At 37.7% G+C, this 17,728-nt stretch overlaps 1 protein-coding gene across 2 annotated transcripts in view; it reads left to right on the forward strand.

Annotated features, from left to right (window-relative positions):
* The window catches only part of LOC128734052 (zinc finger protein OZF-like), a 164,667-nt gene that overhangs the window by 22,101 nt on the left and 124,838 nt on the right, over nucleotides 1-17,728 (forward strand). For both annotated transcript variants that reach the window (XM_053828033.1, XM_053828034.1), the window contains exon 2: nucleotides 5,917-6,231. In XM_053828033.1, coding sequence (XP_053684008.1) covers nucleotides 6,049-6,231 — 183 coding nt within the window. In that variant the 5' untranslated portion in view covers nucleotides 5,917-6,048. The remainder of the gene's footprint in view (nucleotides 1-5,916; nucleotides 6,232-17,728) is intronic.

The following is a 17,728-nucleotide window of genomic DNA, read 5'->3' on the forward strand; positions in this document are numbered from 1 at the left end:
AGTTTATGAAAATCCGTAGATTTGAGCACTTGATCCGTAAGTCCGTAGAAAATTCCTAAATTCGTAGAACTACGGATAAATCCGTAGATCTGGCATCACTGTATGAGGTAGCAAATGTGCTAGGCTGGAGAAGCTGGAAGTTTCCGCACTGTTCTGCAAGTGGCTAAACTCGCATCTAGCACACAGGCTAAGTGTGAAGATCGGATCCGAATTTTCCGACTCGTTCAGTAACATCTCTGGCGTTGAAGATTGGTGCTCGAATAATAAGCTTACCGTCAGCATCTCTAAGTGCTTCGCCATCTCCCTTCACCGTAAAAATAAGCCTATAGGTTTTCGTAACAATATGGCGGGACATTTATTACAACGCGTGTATCACATCACATTCGTAATCTTGGGTCGTCGTGCACTCAAAATAATTTTCACGTCGAAATCACGGGAAAAGTTTTGTGAATATTTTCCATCCAACTTTTTCTATACTATTTACGGGTATTGAACGGGTAGTTTTTTTTTCCATGTGTGGACTCATTACTGCGACCAGTATAGTTGATCTATTGTAATATCGCCCGGGTGTTTGCTGTATGACCTGCACTGCTTTTCTTTTTGCTATAATCGCTATTCGCTATGTGCGCGAAACGGTGCTGCCACCTTCCTAAGTTTGTTCTATTTGTGAAGTCTGTGCACAGGTTTGTTAAAGAGTGAAAAGGATAGACAAAACTTTGCACCAAATCTTCACAAACTTTCCATATGGCAGTTCCATGAGAGTACAAGAGATCGATTTGTGCTTACATAGCGAATTGAGTGAGCGATATGCTTATTTTAAATTGTATGCGTGCTTGCGTGTATTGGGGTTTACCCTTCCTTCAAAGCTTAATCTACTTTACCCACTTATTCCTCGTTGCCAGCACTATCCCATATTATAGCCGTTCCTGGCGAGGACTTATTCGTACCTCTGACCAGTACACTTAACTATAGGAGGGACATTTGCACTGTCAAGAGGCTTTAGAGGGTAAATATAGAATTCAGCACGAAGGAAGGGTAAATGGAGGGGCCTGAGAATAAACCCATGCTAAAGTCACTTGACATCGAATGGCTTGATTCTACTAAGATTCGAACCCACGACCACTCGCTTGTCAAAGCAGACTCGGTAACCTTGCGGCTACGGAGCCCCCCAACGGGTAGTTTACACGCACAGGGGAATGTCGTTGTGGTTGGGCCATCTATTGGTATTCGCCCATAACTTCCGTTTTAAAAGGAATTTCGGAAATCTAAATACATCGTTGCAAAGGTCTAACAATAAGAAAATCTCGAACTGATTGCTTGAAAAAGCATAAATTTACGCTAAGACAATTTTTTTATCAAAGTCAAACAAAATTCAATTTTTTACATTTAAATTTTTAAATTTTGTCATAGGCGAATAAACGCAAAACTAATGAAGCCCATGCGACTCCTACATTTGGCTGTCCGAACTAGGAAAATGATGATCAGTTACAAATTTTCGCTGGACGGATATACAAATCAAAACATTTTTCATTTAAATCTCAGTAAAATGAATATTGCGAACATTGAATTTTCTGCAGCGGGTTAGAAATCTTATTTACCAGCTAGCGCACTGGTGGTTGCAAATGAAATGTGTACTTAGGACAAGTAAATTGAGATCCGGATTTAGTTTAGGTGTGTGTGGTTATGTTTATAGGTTCCGGACCGAAAAATTTAGATCCAGATATATTCATGAAAGTGTTCTATATATTGTTTAAGGTAATTTCAATGATTTTAAGCAAAATAATAACAATATTTCATACAAGGCATGTTGAATCAATGTCCTTATTGTTTAGTATTTATTATGTAATAAAATTATAAATGGTTTTAAATAAAATGCAGGCAAATAAAAATTATAGTAAGTATATATGTTATTTTCGAACCCAACCATAACATTTGATTGATTCCAAAGCGCGCATTTTTAAAAAAAATTCAAATTCGCTTCTTATGATTTTAGTTTCCTATGTGTTTTGACAGCTCGAAATAAAAATATCATCATTTTTACCGCGGCGCCAACTACTTGTCGAATGAAGCTTTTGTTCACCTATTGGTTTAAAAGTTTTCTGAACCGGGGTACATTCTAAAAAAACGACATGTCTCATTCACGTGGAAAATCATGTTAACTTCTGTACATTTACGTGATCTTCAGGTGCTAGTAAATCGGAAAATAGATAAAATTTACTGGGATCGCACGAAAACTGGTTATTATGAGTGCAAGCTACCAACAATTCACGTGAACGTTACATGAAAAGTACGGTGAACAAGAGTAACCTACATTGAAAGAACTTTTCGTATAGTTTCTATGTGTTTCACACATAGATTTTTTCCATGTGCCATGTAAATGAACTTTATGTGCCAAACAGTTACCATTTATGTGTTTTTAAAATTTACCTTTAAAATTTGCACATACTATTCATATGCATATAATTTTCATGTGTACTTCTGGGCGGATTGTGTTTTTATATGTGGCACATAATAATCATAAGGATTTTCATATGGAAATTTTCCATTAGTTATGTGCGGATTATTTTGAGTGTATGTTTTTACGTAAACTTGACGCGCCGATTTTTTGAATGTAAGGAGCTTCCCATTTTTTACACGGTTTCTCGAAATAACACGGCTTAGTTTTGCACGTTTTTTTTACACGGTACGCATCCCGCGTGTAAAAAAAGAATTTGGTAACGGAAGTGATTCCGGGAAGTCCTTAGCATTTTGGGGGAGGATAGTCTACTTTTTAATCATTTTAGGATCAAATTAATGGTAATAAACACTTATCGAGGTACGCAGAAATCGAGCACTTCCCACCGTAACCAACATTGAACGACAGGTTCTATTTGTAATAGTTCAATCCAATATCAGCTAGTCTTAGAGACACAGAAGTAAAAGTAATAGCTGTCAAAGGCTTCCTCAAGGGGGTGTCCTATCCCCTCTTTTGTGGTTTCTAGTAGTTAATGATCTTCTCGTTAAACTAAAGCATAAACAATTGGATTTGCGGATGATATTGTTATCATAGTCCGCGGAAAATACGATACTCATCTCTGATAGAATGCAAAGTGTATTAAACTTCACATTATCATGGTGCAAAAGCGAGGGATTGAGCACAAATCCTACGAAAATAACAATTGTGCCATTTACTAAAAGACGCAAAGTGGCCTTCACTGATTTAAAACTAGGAGACGTTAAATTGTATCTATCTACAGATTTACAGTCAAGTATTTGGTTTGGTTTGGTATTAAGTTGAACAAGTTACAAAGGTTTGCTACCATCTCCATGACGGGAGCTATGAGTAGCACTCCCTCTAAAGCCTTAGAAGCTCTACTACTTAATCTTCTTCCTCTACATCAATTCATCCAATTGGCTGGTGTGAAAAGTGCTCTAAGGCTTAAGCGATCCATGAGGTTTCTCGATGGCGATCTCGTTGGACACTTGAGTATTCTCAAAGAGTTTTCCATAAATCCCTTAATATTAATGAACGAAGACCATATGCCTAAGCGTAACTACTACGATCACAAATTTCGTGTTCTTGATATTTTTCGATCTGATTGGAATGCCAGAGAACCTAATTTTCACTCAGGATCACTGGTGTTCTACACAGATGGAAAATAACATTGCAGGTGCTGGTACAATAAGCCCAGGGATCAACGTTTCAGTTTCAATGGGAAAACATCCCACTGTATTTCAAGCAGATATATATATGCAATACTAGAGTGTGTATCAATCTGCATAAAAAGAAACTACAAAAATGCAAATATGTGTATTTGCTCGGATAATCAAGCAGCATTGAATGCATTAAAATCAAAAACTCACACTTCTAAACTGGTGTGGGAATGCATAAAACAGTTGGAAAAACTTTTCTGTCGCAATGTCAACCTCTATTGGGTTCCTGGTCACTGCTGAATCAAAGGAAACGAAACTGCTGATCAATTGTCAAAGAAAGGGCGATCCATGCAGTTCACACGACCCTAACCCTTTTTTGGACTATCTTCATGTGCCCTTAAAATGGAACTTAGGGACTGGGAAAACTAAAGGTACAGTCTAACTGGAATATGATCTCGAATGCCCGGCAATCAAAATGTTTTATAGAGCCAAATGCTCTTCAATCACGAAAACTATTAAACGTTTCAAAATCCGACTTGAGCACATGCACCGGTTTGAAAACAGGACATTGTCCTTGTAAGTATCACCTAAAACTCATCGGTAAACTTAATGAAGCTAACTGTCGCTTTCGTAATCATGAGATTAAAAGCTCCGAACATTTGTTGTGCGACTGTGTTGCACTATATCAGAAACGACGTAGATATCTTGGTAAGGAGCTGACTCAGCCCTGCGATATTTGAAATGCTGCTCCTAATCAGGTGATAAAGTTCATACGAAATGCATCTGCTGATTAGGATAAATGCCGACAGTAGTTGAGGTGGTTCATCAAACTTTGATAGCTCACTGATACGACTTGGCGTAAATTAAAAGAGGACACACTACAACAGATCAGAATTATGGTCGCGGTGGTAAGCCCCCAACACGGGAAAAAAATGTTCAATCCAAGTAGAATTAAAATTAAGAATTTAAAGAAATATTTTATTACATTATATACACTCGAAACTACTCAATAGTTAATGTGCGCAAACGGAGAGTTCAAATTATATTCCAAACTCAGTCCAAAATATGTTTCCCTAAGCAAATCTAAGGTGGGCCAAAATATGTTATATTAACGGTCCAAAATAAAACCTAGGTGGTCCAAAATAGAATCTTAGGAACCGTCAGCATTTGTGAAATTTTTGCTTAAATTTCTATCAAGTTGCATTGTACGTTTGGTTTCATCAATAACATTCAGCTCTTTGAGCGTGCTGTATTGCGCTCTTCACACTCAATTGGACTGCACAGTTATTAAGTGCAACCTTCAAAACTGTGATGAAAAGTGTGCTACTGATAATATCGCTAGTAATCTTATATCGATAATACCATCAAACTTTATCGTCATGGAAGAATATCGAAAATTGGAGGGTTTAAAGTGAAATCTTCTTCTTGGTTTGTTATTATTTTACCATTTTTGTTCTATTTCTTACGTATTTTTGCTTATATTGCCATATTATCGTTATTAATTATTAACGATAACAAAACTTTATCAATAATCGTTATAGATTTTGACCGACATTTCCCATCATTACAACTCTCCCATCTGAGCTGACATTTGATTTAGCAGTGGCGCCAGTACCAGTTGTAGGGAAAGCAAATAGTATATGCTGCATATTTATTCAAGTTATGAATTATGCGTGGAATTATGTATTTAGAAACTATTTTTATATTATTCTTTGCGTCGATAACAACTCTACGTAAGCATTAGAATTTAAATAGAAATCAACCAAGATCCATGGTTTTTTCCCACGAAATTTTGGCAACTTTTCTCACCTACAAAATGTGTGACTGGACAAGTGTGTTCAAAATCCAACTTTCAATGCAAAGAGCAATATATTAAATATTCAAAATTGCGTTTATTTCAAGAAATTGAACAATGAACTCCTGAAGTGGTCCAAAATACCTCCGTTACCCAATTTGCAGTTATGTGCCAGTTGTTAAATGTTGGCTTTATGAAGCGCAAAAAGTCACACCAAACGTTTCGAGATGCTATATCACTGCAAATAACTAAGCATGTATGATAACAATAAAATAATTTAGCTTTAAGGGACAATTGTTGGAAGACACCAAAATCGCTCATAGGTGCGATACTAAATAGGTGTCGTAAAGCAGTGAATTCTATTAAATTGATAAAACAATAATAGACAGTCCTAGTGAACTTCTCGTACATCCCATGTGGATGTACACCTTAATAGTTAATAAATAAATTGATAACTAATATTTAGAATCATTTTATTCTATTTTCAGTCGGATAATTATCAACACATTTGTCGGGGCATCGCCATAAGAACACACTAGTTCAAAATTAGTTTTCCTAGTCATTGGGGGGTCGGGCGACTGCCTGTACCCCCTACGAGCGAGATTCTAGCTACAATTAGTATGTTCGAACAAATTAAAACAGAACCAATGGGATTCTATACCGCATATCCTCCGCCCCAGTCCGGTCAGACAGCGTTAACAACTAGCCGTACCGATCAAAACCAACAAAGCGTAATTGCTGTAAACGAAAGTAAATCTGCATTCAATAGCAATGTACAAGGTATTGCTACTCAACCAATAAATGTAAGTACGATCACACAGTCATACATCATACAGTTGTTTTCATAACATCCCTGAGCAGGGAGCTCATTGAGAACTTGTTAATTGGCCTTGCCAGCGTTGAAAGAGATTTCGTAGGCTGCTCGCACTTACAGGAAATCTCGTGCCGAACTGTCAACGCGTGAGTGTTGACAAAAGCAAAAATACTTCTCTTTCTTTTTTTCTCACGCAAAACCCTGAACAATATCAGCAACGCTGGCAAGGCCAATTGGACTGTTCGTTAGTTGGGTGTTTGCTAGTTAAACAATGCCCCAACTAAAAAGCACTTGAATGTCAAAATTCTATGGTTTTCGAAATTTGTTTTAACTGTTAGTCGCTGCAATTGGCGAACACGATTCGATTTTTGGGGTGTGCTCGTGACTTAATTAACGAGTTCAGCACTCTAAAAAATCTACAAGTCGCATCCACGTGAAAAATCACGTCAGCAACTTACGTGAACTTCATGTACATGTACCAGTTTTTTAAAATTTAATTTAATTTAGTTCCTGGTCTTCGACTATATCGTACAGACAGTTCTTAATGTAAACTTATTCTATTTTTAAAAGTTCTTATCGACATATTAAACTCGTAACAGTCAGATACAATATTAAATTCGAACACACATCAATCAAGTTTTTTTGGGCGAAAAGAGTACGGTATAAAGGAATCCGAAAGAAATCCGCTCGCCGGGTAAGCTTAGGAGGTACGTTCAACCGCATCTGACCTAGTAGCTCTGGACTATTCATGTTATTTTCCAGAAGATCGTAGATAAATAATCATAACAACATAGGTACTTCTGTTATTTGTCAGAGTGGGTAGACGTATAAGCACGCATCTATTTTCGTAAGGAGGTAGACGAACAAGATCTTCCCAAGTTAACCTGCGCAGAGCATACTGAACGAATTGACGCTGGATTCGTTCTATCCGGTTGATTTGAACAGCATAGTAAGGTGCCAACACGAGCACTCCGTATTCAAGAATACTGCGCACGATTGAACAGTAAAGCGATTTCAAACAGTAGATATCATTGAACTGCTGTGTATTCCTTTTGATAAAGCCTAGCATAGCCTTAGTAGTAGTAACAGCAATGTGCTCAGCAAAACATGATTTACTGTCCAAGAGGATGCCCAAGTCATTTACAGTTTCAACACGGTTGATGCTGTCTATTTCCGTCGTGTAGTCAAATGAAATGACATTCCTATTCATACAGAATCAAATAATATTGCATTTCTGCACGTTCACGTCCATTCTATTCAAAACACACCAATTTAGCAAGGAATCGGTGTCGGATTGTAAGGCACAGCAGTCAACTCTCGATGCTACTAAACTTCTGGTCATCTGCGAACATATACTTGGTAGATTTTATGGTGCTACACAAATCATGGCCTCATAGTTGGATTCGAGGTATGACGCTGGCCTAATAAGCCAGTAGCCGTATGTTCGAATTTCGACTGGGAGAGGCTGTTAGAGTCAATAGGATCGTAGCAACTGGCCCTGCAATTGTCCTGTACTCTAACAGCTGCGAAGTCTGTCGTATAAAAACAGAAGGTCAAGTTTCGATAACGGAATGTGGCTTTGCTTTGCTTACACAAATCATTTACAAAAAGGATAAACAGCAATGGGCCAAGGTGACTTCTTTGGGGCAAACGGGAATGAATCTCAAATGGGTGAGAACTATAGTCCCATCTATACGTACAGTATCCACCGTGTTAGCCACTCAGGAAATCCCATCCTATCTAGCTTCGATACCAACAGAAAATGTGGCACCCTGTCTAACGATTTAGCAAAATCAACATAAACAGCATCGACTTGCTGACGCTTTTCAAGTGTGTTTGTCAGTGAAGCGACATGCGCCTTCAAGTTGGTAATCGTAGAACGTTTTTTCACAAACCCATGCTGCCATTCCGAAATGATATGATGAACCTTCGGGTAAAGCGAATCGTGGATAAGACTTTCGAAAACCTTCGGTAAGCAGCTCAGAATCGAAATATCACGGTAGTTGGTGACGTCATGGGTACTTCCTGCTTTATGGACAGGCGTAATTGCAGCAGTCTTCCACGCACTCGGGAGCATTCCGACATGGATAAATTAAAAATAATTCTCGCTGGAATCGCAAGCATCGTGGCACAATTTCTGCAGTGGAGCGGTGGTAGTTTGTCAGGACCGGCGCCTTTCGATGCGTCAATTGATTGCAGGTTTAGCACGACATCACTCAGCGAAAAGTTAAACATCAGCATGTTCAGATCGAATAGCGGCAAACTACTCAAATACTCTTCAGAAGAAAGTGATCGGTTATTACTTTGCACACTTCGAAAGGACGAGAACAAATTTGCAAATTCTAACGGTGACTATGCTACATTGTTGAAATAGCACACACGTTGAGGGATTCCACCGAGTTGTTTCCGATTCCTTACGTATGTCCAAAATGATGAAGGGTCATGCCTTATGTTATCTTCCATACGACGAATATAGCAGCGAAAGCAGTGCGCATGAAGTGAGTTATATTCGTTCTCAGTATCACGCAGCTCAGCTTTGTGCCTTTCATCTCTCGAGCGAAACCTGGCGGAGTCGGTTTCGTAGCTGATTGTTCCACCATGCTTGTTTACTACCACGCTGCCGAGAATGTTGTTTCATAGGGACAGCACCGCGAAGCGTACCGTAGTTATGTTCGTAGAATCGTGACATAGTCGTATATGCACTGCAACAGTAGAATCAATATATATAGAATGCCAGTGTCGCTGTTTTTCTATAGTACTCATTGTGGTAAACATGATGCTAATAATCTGTATCAAGTCTGAGAATCGGGAACTTCATTGTCAAAGTTGCTCATTGTTATTTATCTGTTCTTTATCTGTGCGCTGGTTGGTGCTGTCATCAGTGCGCTCATCGCCTGTGTTTTCATGCCAGTGAAATGTTTTTAAACGTTCTTTTTCTTTTCGTCCGGATTAGTGATGTCCGATTTTCTCAGTTAATCGATTAACGAGTAATCGAATAGTTTTTTATCAATTGTTATTCGACACGATTAATCGTCTGTGATTAATCGGGTAATCGACGAAACTTCGATTACTCGTTGTGTATACTGCCGCTACTCGCATGGCAGTCCCATTAATATAGGAAACTCCATAGAAAATGGGACTGTTATGTGAGTAGCGGCAGTATAGGTGGTGGATAAAGCGTAGTAAAAATCGAACACCGTTGCATTGTAACTCTCTTGCTGTTGATAGATTTGGGATTGCTGACGGCAGATGGTTTCCGATATTTTTAGATAAAAATTCATTGAAATCCTGGTTTTTATTTGTAAAATTATTTTCAATGAAAATAACTTTTTATCTGTATGTTGGATAACTCATCCAACAAAGCTGGTACGACCAACTTGGGGGTGTATTATTTGGAACTCTAAGTCAACAAAGTCCGTTGTGGGTGAATTTCACTGATCTACTTATCTACGTCTTGTATTACGTGCGCTATTGCTTCATTGGATAGCAACAGCTTATAAGTATCGTTCAAGCTTGAAAATGGTATCCTCGCTTTAGTTATTACTGACCTGTCCTGTAAAAACAAGTTGTATCTGTAATCTGAGAAGCAGTTTAGTATGCGGTAGTTGTCGAAATGAATTTTCAAAAAAGCTTTGGCTCAAATCAAATACAGCAATGATTCGCTTGCTTAAGGATTCGTTAATTGGACGGTTCGTTAGTCGAAAAATCAACTATGGGCTATCTCCAACCAAAAAGCAAAACACATCCACATGTACGCGTACCCCTGAGAATGAAAAATAAGTTATTTCAAATAATAGCACAGAAACCGGAAACCAGCGGGACCAACCAACAGAACTAATATTTTAAAAATGATTCACGATGACAAATGTAAAAAGAGATATTTGAACCTTTTCGTTCTCATGCGAAATCCCACGCATGCGAATTCGATTAGTCTCTGTTTGCCTTGCCAAAGAGAGTTTTAAGTTTGTTCGCACTTCACGTAAGGGCCAAACCACCCCATCGGCAGGCAACCATGTTTTCGCTGCCAACATCTCGTGTGTACGAAAATGAGATAGCATGTCAGCACTGCGTTTCACTCAACTGCGAACAGTCAAATTTTGAGCCCAGGACATGCTGTCGCTGACGTTCACTGCATCTCGTTATAGAGAAGGGGGGGTTAAACAGAATGCTGCGTCAGCACATCCGCCTGCGTTATTCTGACAGTTTTCCAATGGGTTTACTGTCAAATTGACACTGACGGGTGCGTTGATGCAGCATTCTGTTTGGGCCTTTACACGGAATCTCTATGCCGAGTTGTCAAGATCGTCAAAAGTTGCTTGAAAACGGTGAAAACACAAACAGAAATATTTCTTTCTCTTTTTTTCTCGCACATAGGCTGTGAACCATTTCGCGAAATTTTTAACTTTTTGGTTAAAATTTGACAGTTCGATGGTTTTCCGAAAATAACCCTGCTCGGGAGCATGGTTAGTTTTAACCAAGTTCTGAGAGCCAATGAGATATGCACAGGTGAGGAAGAGAGCTTCGACAAGTTTCGCTGATTTTTCGATAGATTTGTTTTACATTGGTATGGATGCTTATCGCATTACAAATTTGTTCAAACAACCCGGATTGAAATGAGATGAATTTTATCTATCAAAAAAAGCAAATGAACATCAGAAATTCCTCCGATTTTAACTCGGACAGAAAAAACAATATTTTCATCCTCACCTTATATGCTCTCATTGAGCAAAAAAAAACTATCAATCCGTCAAATATGAAATGGTTCACATTCTGAACTGATTTTAACCACTCAAGGAGAAATAACCATCGAACTGTCAAATTTTAACCAAAAAGTTAAAAATTTCGCGAAATGGTTCACAGATAAAAGATCATGAATAAACCTTTGCACGGTGCCTAACCTCAACTCTGGTTTGACGTTTTTGTGTGTTTTGTTTTGATTCCCTTTGTAACCTAATTTTATTGCTAGTGGGTTTATTACTTGTAATTGGTACCACTTGTTTGCCGAAACCGGAAATACCCGACTTTTCCGAAGCAGGAAAATGATAACAGTTCTGTACAACATACGAAGGTAAGGTGCTGCCACTTGGATAAGTTTAGTCTATGAATGAAGCAAAAGCAAGATAGGAATTTCTTAAAGAGTGCGAGAAACAGAAAGATCTTAAAGCATTCTTCTCTCACACTCACAAGCATGCACAAAAATCTGAAGATCTGACATCGCTGATGGCCAGTTCCATGAGGGTAAAAGAGAACGTGTATAGCTTCGAAGTCGCGACAAGTTTAATTTAAGCTTTCCGTTAAAATTACCATGTGGGCTTCACGTCATTTTGAGTTCAGCAAGCATAAACCTCAAAAAGCAGTATTCGTGTCAGTAATCGATGCGACTGTAATCGATTAGTTCGATTATGTGTTAGGCGTTATTCGATTAGAAATTATTCGATTATTCCATGCTGTAATCGATTACTCGATTAATCGAGCGATTACCGGACATCACTAGTCCGGATGAATTGAATCCCACAATTACGCCCTTTTACACCAATTTTTTCAGAAATTTAAAGCAAGCGAAGTTTCCAATCACATTACTTGGCAGCCATATAGGTTTTTTTTTCTAATTCCCGTCGTAATAAGTAAAGCCATTCTAATTTTCATCATTTGTTGGATGGATCTAATGAATACTCCAAAAGTTCTTGTGCTGATTTGACGAAAACACACTTACCTTCCGATCCGTGAACTTTGAAATCACTGAAAAGCGACTATTAACCCTTTATAAGGCCGTGGCAATAAAATTGCCACCAACGAAAAATATTTGTTTTGCGTCTATAATGACATCAATATAATTATAGAAGCAAAATAAAAATTTTTTGTTGGTGGCAATATAGTTGCCACTGCCTTATAGAGGGTAAAGCATATTATTGAAATTACGCAACTGACTTTATTTCTAAAATTCGTCGTACCGTTTTAAAATCTGTCCATCAAAATTTTTCATCGTCCGAACTAAAAATCACAACAATGTTTACGAAGCCAACGCGCATGTATTTGTGTAGGACGGCATGACAAATGTTATTCTACAAAATTTCTGCAGTTCAGGCAAGTTTTCCTGGGCCGCAGGACCTTCTTTCCATTTCTGGTTTTCCGAGTGATTTCTATACCTTTATACCTAATGCTCTATTCATATCTAATATCTAATGCTCTATTCAGTTATTTTTTCTAATTCAGATATATTGCAACAGTGAAGCCAAGCAAACTAATGGTAAAATTTTGAGATTAATCATTTTGTTGTAGTTATCCTTTTTCTTCAAAAGCGAAGTATAATAATAATTTTTCTGAACTCTTGTTTTTCAAAGATGCTAACTTTTGAACGCATGGTATTAATATCAAAATATCAAAAAATCTCTTATGAACACATATTTCATATTGTCAATTCAAAACAAGTTTCGTATGTGACTCTGAAGCCCGAAAGTTAAGGCCGTCTGTAGACCCGTTAGAGGGTTAATTTCTAATTTTCATATATTCATTCAAGTCTGCAAAAATTATCTTTTGTGTTCACATTATTTTTATATAAATCACGTAAATATTATAAAACTAAATAAGGTGTTCATCAAGTAACATAAATGACGCTTACAAGTATTTACGCACCCAAGGAAAGAAAATATAATTATTAATAAGGATTTTAAGGAATACAGAACGGATATTTAAAAATATAGTCAAGTTATTTATAGATGTTCCTGAGAAATTAAATAATGATTATTGTGGCAGTAGAAAGGCTAGGTCACGCCGCTAGGTGGATTAATTCGGGTTTTTTCATTTATCGAATTTATGAAAAAAAAAAACACAAAACAGATTTATAGCTTTTTACTTTGCTTGCTTATCCAGAAGATCCAATACAGGTTTACAAATGGTTTAAGCACTAAATTGACTAAATTGCCACTTCCCAATCGTCAAATGAAGAATACATGTTGCATATGATAGATAAACAGAGTTTCCAGTAATTCAGCAACAAATCTATTGTAAAAGTACTTATACTTTGTATAGTACTTTTAAAATTTTACAACTGCCAACAACTAATTGCTGAAACTTGCTGAAAAACTTCGTATTTCATCCCTTAAAAGTGCAAAAAAGCTCACACAATTATGTTTCTGCGTTAAATTATTTTAGTGCGTGAAAGAGCAAAGAAACAAACAGAACAAAAATGAATTTAAAGCAAATCCCAAGCAACAATGTGAGTTTTATTGTACTCTCATGGTGGTCTTCAAGACCAATTTTGGTCTTAAATGACAAACCAACTTTTAAACCGACATGTTTCCAACGTGCAGCTGATAATAAATTTTGAGATTTTGTCAAATTTTCATTTCTTGCTAATGGCTTAATACGGTTGTCAGACATATAAGTTCTCTGAAAATCCGGTTTTCAATCGACTACATCAAACGGTGGAATCCTCACAAAATAACAAAATTCTTTTTATACCGTTAGTACACTCCTTTTTATAAAAACCATCAGCTCTCGCAATTCATTAGAATTTTACAATCTGAAATATTCAGTCTAATTTATGGCAGTACGAAGTTTGCCGGGTCCTCCAGTTCTATATATATATATATATATATATATATATATATATATATATATATATATATATATATATATATATATATATATATATATATATATATATATATATATATATATATATATATATATATATATATATTAGCCGACCCGACAAACTTCGTATTGCCACAAATTAACCTGTGTTGTACATAAATCATGAATCTCGGATGATATTTGTCACAATCTCGAGTTTTGCAAGCCCCCCAGTGGACGGCGCTTCCGACGGCGGGTCACCGGCAACACTCGCGACCGTCTCGTCCTGAATGATCTAGTGTTACTATAGATAGTTTTTGTGGTCTTGTATTGACTAATGTTTTATGGAAGAGTCTCGAATTTCTCGAGTTCGATTAGTTTTTGAGTTTCGCAAAAATTTCTGTTTTATTTGTATGAGAGTCCATATCCCCCTACCACAGGGGTGAGAGGTCTCTAACTATCGTAAAATGAATTCAAGACTCCAAAATCTCCCACATGCCAAATATGGTTCCATTTGCTTGATTAGTTCTCGAATTATGAGGAAATTTGTATTTCATTTGTGTAGAACCACCCCCTCTTAAAGTTGGGAGGGGTCCTAATTCACCATAGAAAATATTTTTGCCTCCAGAAACCTCCACATGCCAAATTTGGTTCTATTTGCTTGATTAGCTCTCGAGTTATGAGGAAATTTGTAATTCATTTGTATAGGAGCCCCCCCTCCTAAAGTGAGGAGGGGTCCCAATTCATCATAGAAAAAATTTTTGTCTCCAAAAACACTCACGTGTCAAATTTGGTTCCATTTGCTTGATTAGTTCTCGAGTTATGAGGAAATTTGTATTTCGTTTGTATAGGAGCCCCCCCTCTTAAAGTGGGTAGGGGTTCTAATTCGCCATAGAAAATATTCATGCCCTAGAAAACTTTCACATGCCAAGTTTGGTTCCATTTGCTTGATTAATTCTCGAGTTATGAGGAAATTTGAATTTCATTTGTATAGGAGCCCCCCTTCCTAAAGTGGGAAGGGGTCCCAGTTCATCATAGAAAAAAAAATTTGTCTCCAAAAACACCCACGTGCCAAATTTTGTTCCATTTGCTTGATTAGTTCTCGAGTTATGAGGAAATTTGTTTTTCGTTTGTATAGGAGCCCCCCCTCTTAAAGTGGGGAGGGGTCCTTATTTACCATAGAAAATATTCATGCCCTCGAAAACTTTCACATGCCAAATTTTGTTCCATTTGCTTGATTAGTTCTTCAGTTATGAGGAAATTTGTATTTCATGTGTATAGGATCCCCCCTCCTAAAACGGGGAGGGGTCCCAATTCATCATAGAAAAAATTTTTGTCTCCAAAAAACACCCACATGCCAAATTTGGTTCCATTTGCTTAATTACTTCTCGAGTTATGAGGAAAATTGTGTTTCTTTGGTACAGGAGCCCCCCCTCTTAAAGTGGGGAGGGGTCCTAATTTACTATAGAAAATATTCTTGCCCTCGAAAATCTTCACATGCCAAATTTGGTTCCATTTGCTTGATTAGTTCTCGAGTTATGAGGAAATTTGTATGGAAGCCCCCCCTTTTAAAGAGGAGAGGAGTTATAATTCCCCTTATAAAGAGGAAAGGGGTCTCAATTTACCATAGAATAAATTCTTGTCGCCGTAAACACCCACATGCAGAATTTTGTTCTATTTGCTTGATTAGTTGTCGAGTTATGCAGAAATTTGTGTTTCATTTGTATGGGAGCCCCCCCCTCTTAGTGGGGGGAGGGGTTTCTAACCATCACTAAAACCTTTCCTGGCCCCAAAAATCCTCCACATGCATATTTTCATGCCGATTGGTTCAGTAGTTTTCGATTCTATAAGGAACATACGGACAGACAGAAATCCATTTTTATATATAAGACTAGCTGACCCGACAAATTTCGTATTGCCACAAATTAACCTGTGTTGTACATAAATCATGAATCTCGGATAATCTTTGTCACGATCTCGAGTTTTGAAAGTTTCTGAGGAGTTCAACCTTAGATGATTCATGTTGGCAGTTTCGTAACTATGAAAGCATCCCAGCTAACCAATAAGCATCACCAATGCTATTCAAATGTAGGCCAATAAGCATTTAAGTCGCCTTAAATGCTACTTAAATGGTATTTTGGCAAAATATACAGCTACTTTACTGATAACCTTCTTATAGTGCTGACAATGCTAATTTATAGCTAATTACCGACACGAAGAATTTGTAATACAATTTTGGATGCCAATTTACATCAGTTATGCAGTCAAAAAGCTAATATACAACAACGTGCATTATAAAATGCCAGATACGCTGATTTGCTGCTTATGTTAATGCTTATTAGTTACCAGGAATGGGTAGTTTAATATACAAATTTTCAATTTTTCCTCACACTAAAGTAGAAAACAACTCCCCTGTCCCCTCATTGCATAGCCAGAAAGCGGATAGTAATACACCCAATTCTTTTTTTGCACGGATTTTTTTTACACGGATTTTTTTGCACGACTTTTTTTGCACGGTTTCTCGAAATAACACGGTTTTTCTAAAATTTCGCTAACAACAGTTGTACACCCAATTCTTTTTTTATACGGATTCTTTTATGCGGAATTTTTTTTTGCACGACTTTTTTGCACGGTTTCTCGAAATAACACGGATTTTTTTTACACGGTTTCTCGGAACGCATCTCCCGTGTAAAAAAGAATTGGGTGTATTTGCCATGATTGTACAACATTTCGCCGAATATCATTTTGCGAAAAACCTTAAACGGAATGTACCATTTCACGGAAAATTTTTTTGTGGGAAGTACCATTTCGCGATCCTTCGCCCGTTCAACCCAGGTAGACCTAGGAAAACAAATAAACCTAGACAGTAGTGATTTCTGCGGGGGGTGGCCTCCCCTAGTGCGCGGCGCTTCCGACGGCAGGTCGCCGGCACCACTCGCGGCCATCTCGTCCTGAATGATCTAGTGTTACTATAGATAGTTTTTGTGGTCTTGTTATTGACTAATGTTTTAAGGAAGAGTCTCGAATTTCTCGAGTTCGATTAGTTTTTGAGTTTCGCAAAAAACTCTGTTTTATTTGTATGAGAGTCCGTATCCCCTTACCACAGGGGTGAGAGGTCTCTAACTATCATAAAATAAATTCGCCAAATTTGGTTCCATTTGCTTGATTAGTTCTCGAAATAAGAGGAAATTTGCATTTCATTTGTATGGAAGCCCACCCTCTTAAAGGGGAGATGGGTCATAACTCGCTAGAGATGGGTGAACGGCTCACGAGCCGTTCAAATGAACCGGTTCACAAAAAACAGCGTTCAAACGAACGGCTCTTGAAAAAGAACCACGGTTCCTCAAACGCACCCGAAGGCGACACGAAGTTTGGTTCGGAAATCGTAATTTACCGAACTGTCAACCTGCCGAACAACGAACTGTGAGCCATAAGCCGCTCTTTTGAATAGGTTCGCAGTAGCAAATGAACGGTTCGGAGCCGCTCACACAAAAAGCCGTTTTGCCCACCTCTAGTTAGTCTAGTCTAGAGTTAAACTCGCTTTCTAAAGAGGAGAGGGGTCTCAATTCACCATAGAAAAAAATGTTGCCTCCAAAACCACTTACGTGTCAAATTTAGTTCCATTTGATTGATTAATTCTCGAGTTATGAGGAAATTTGTATTATCATTTGTATAGGAGCCCCCCCCTCCTGAAGTGGATAGGGGTCCTAATTCACCATAGAAAATATTCTTGCCTACAAAAACACCCACATGCTAAATTTGGTTCCATTTGCTTGATTAGTTCTAGAGTTAGGAGGAAATTTGTATTTCGTTGTATTTCCCTCCTAAAAAGGTAAGGGGTCCTAATTCATAATAGAAAAAATGGTTGCCTCCAAAAACACCCACATGTAAAATATGGTTCCATTTGCTTG

This window comes from Sabethes cyaneus, chromosome 2 (assembly GCF_943734655.1).
Source record: "Sabethes cyaneus chromosome 2, idSabCyanKW18_F2, whole genome shotgun sequence".
Classification (NCBI taxonomy): domain Eukaryota; kingdom Metazoa; phylum Arthropoda; class Insecta; order Diptera; family Culicidae; genus Sabethes; species Sabethes cyaneus.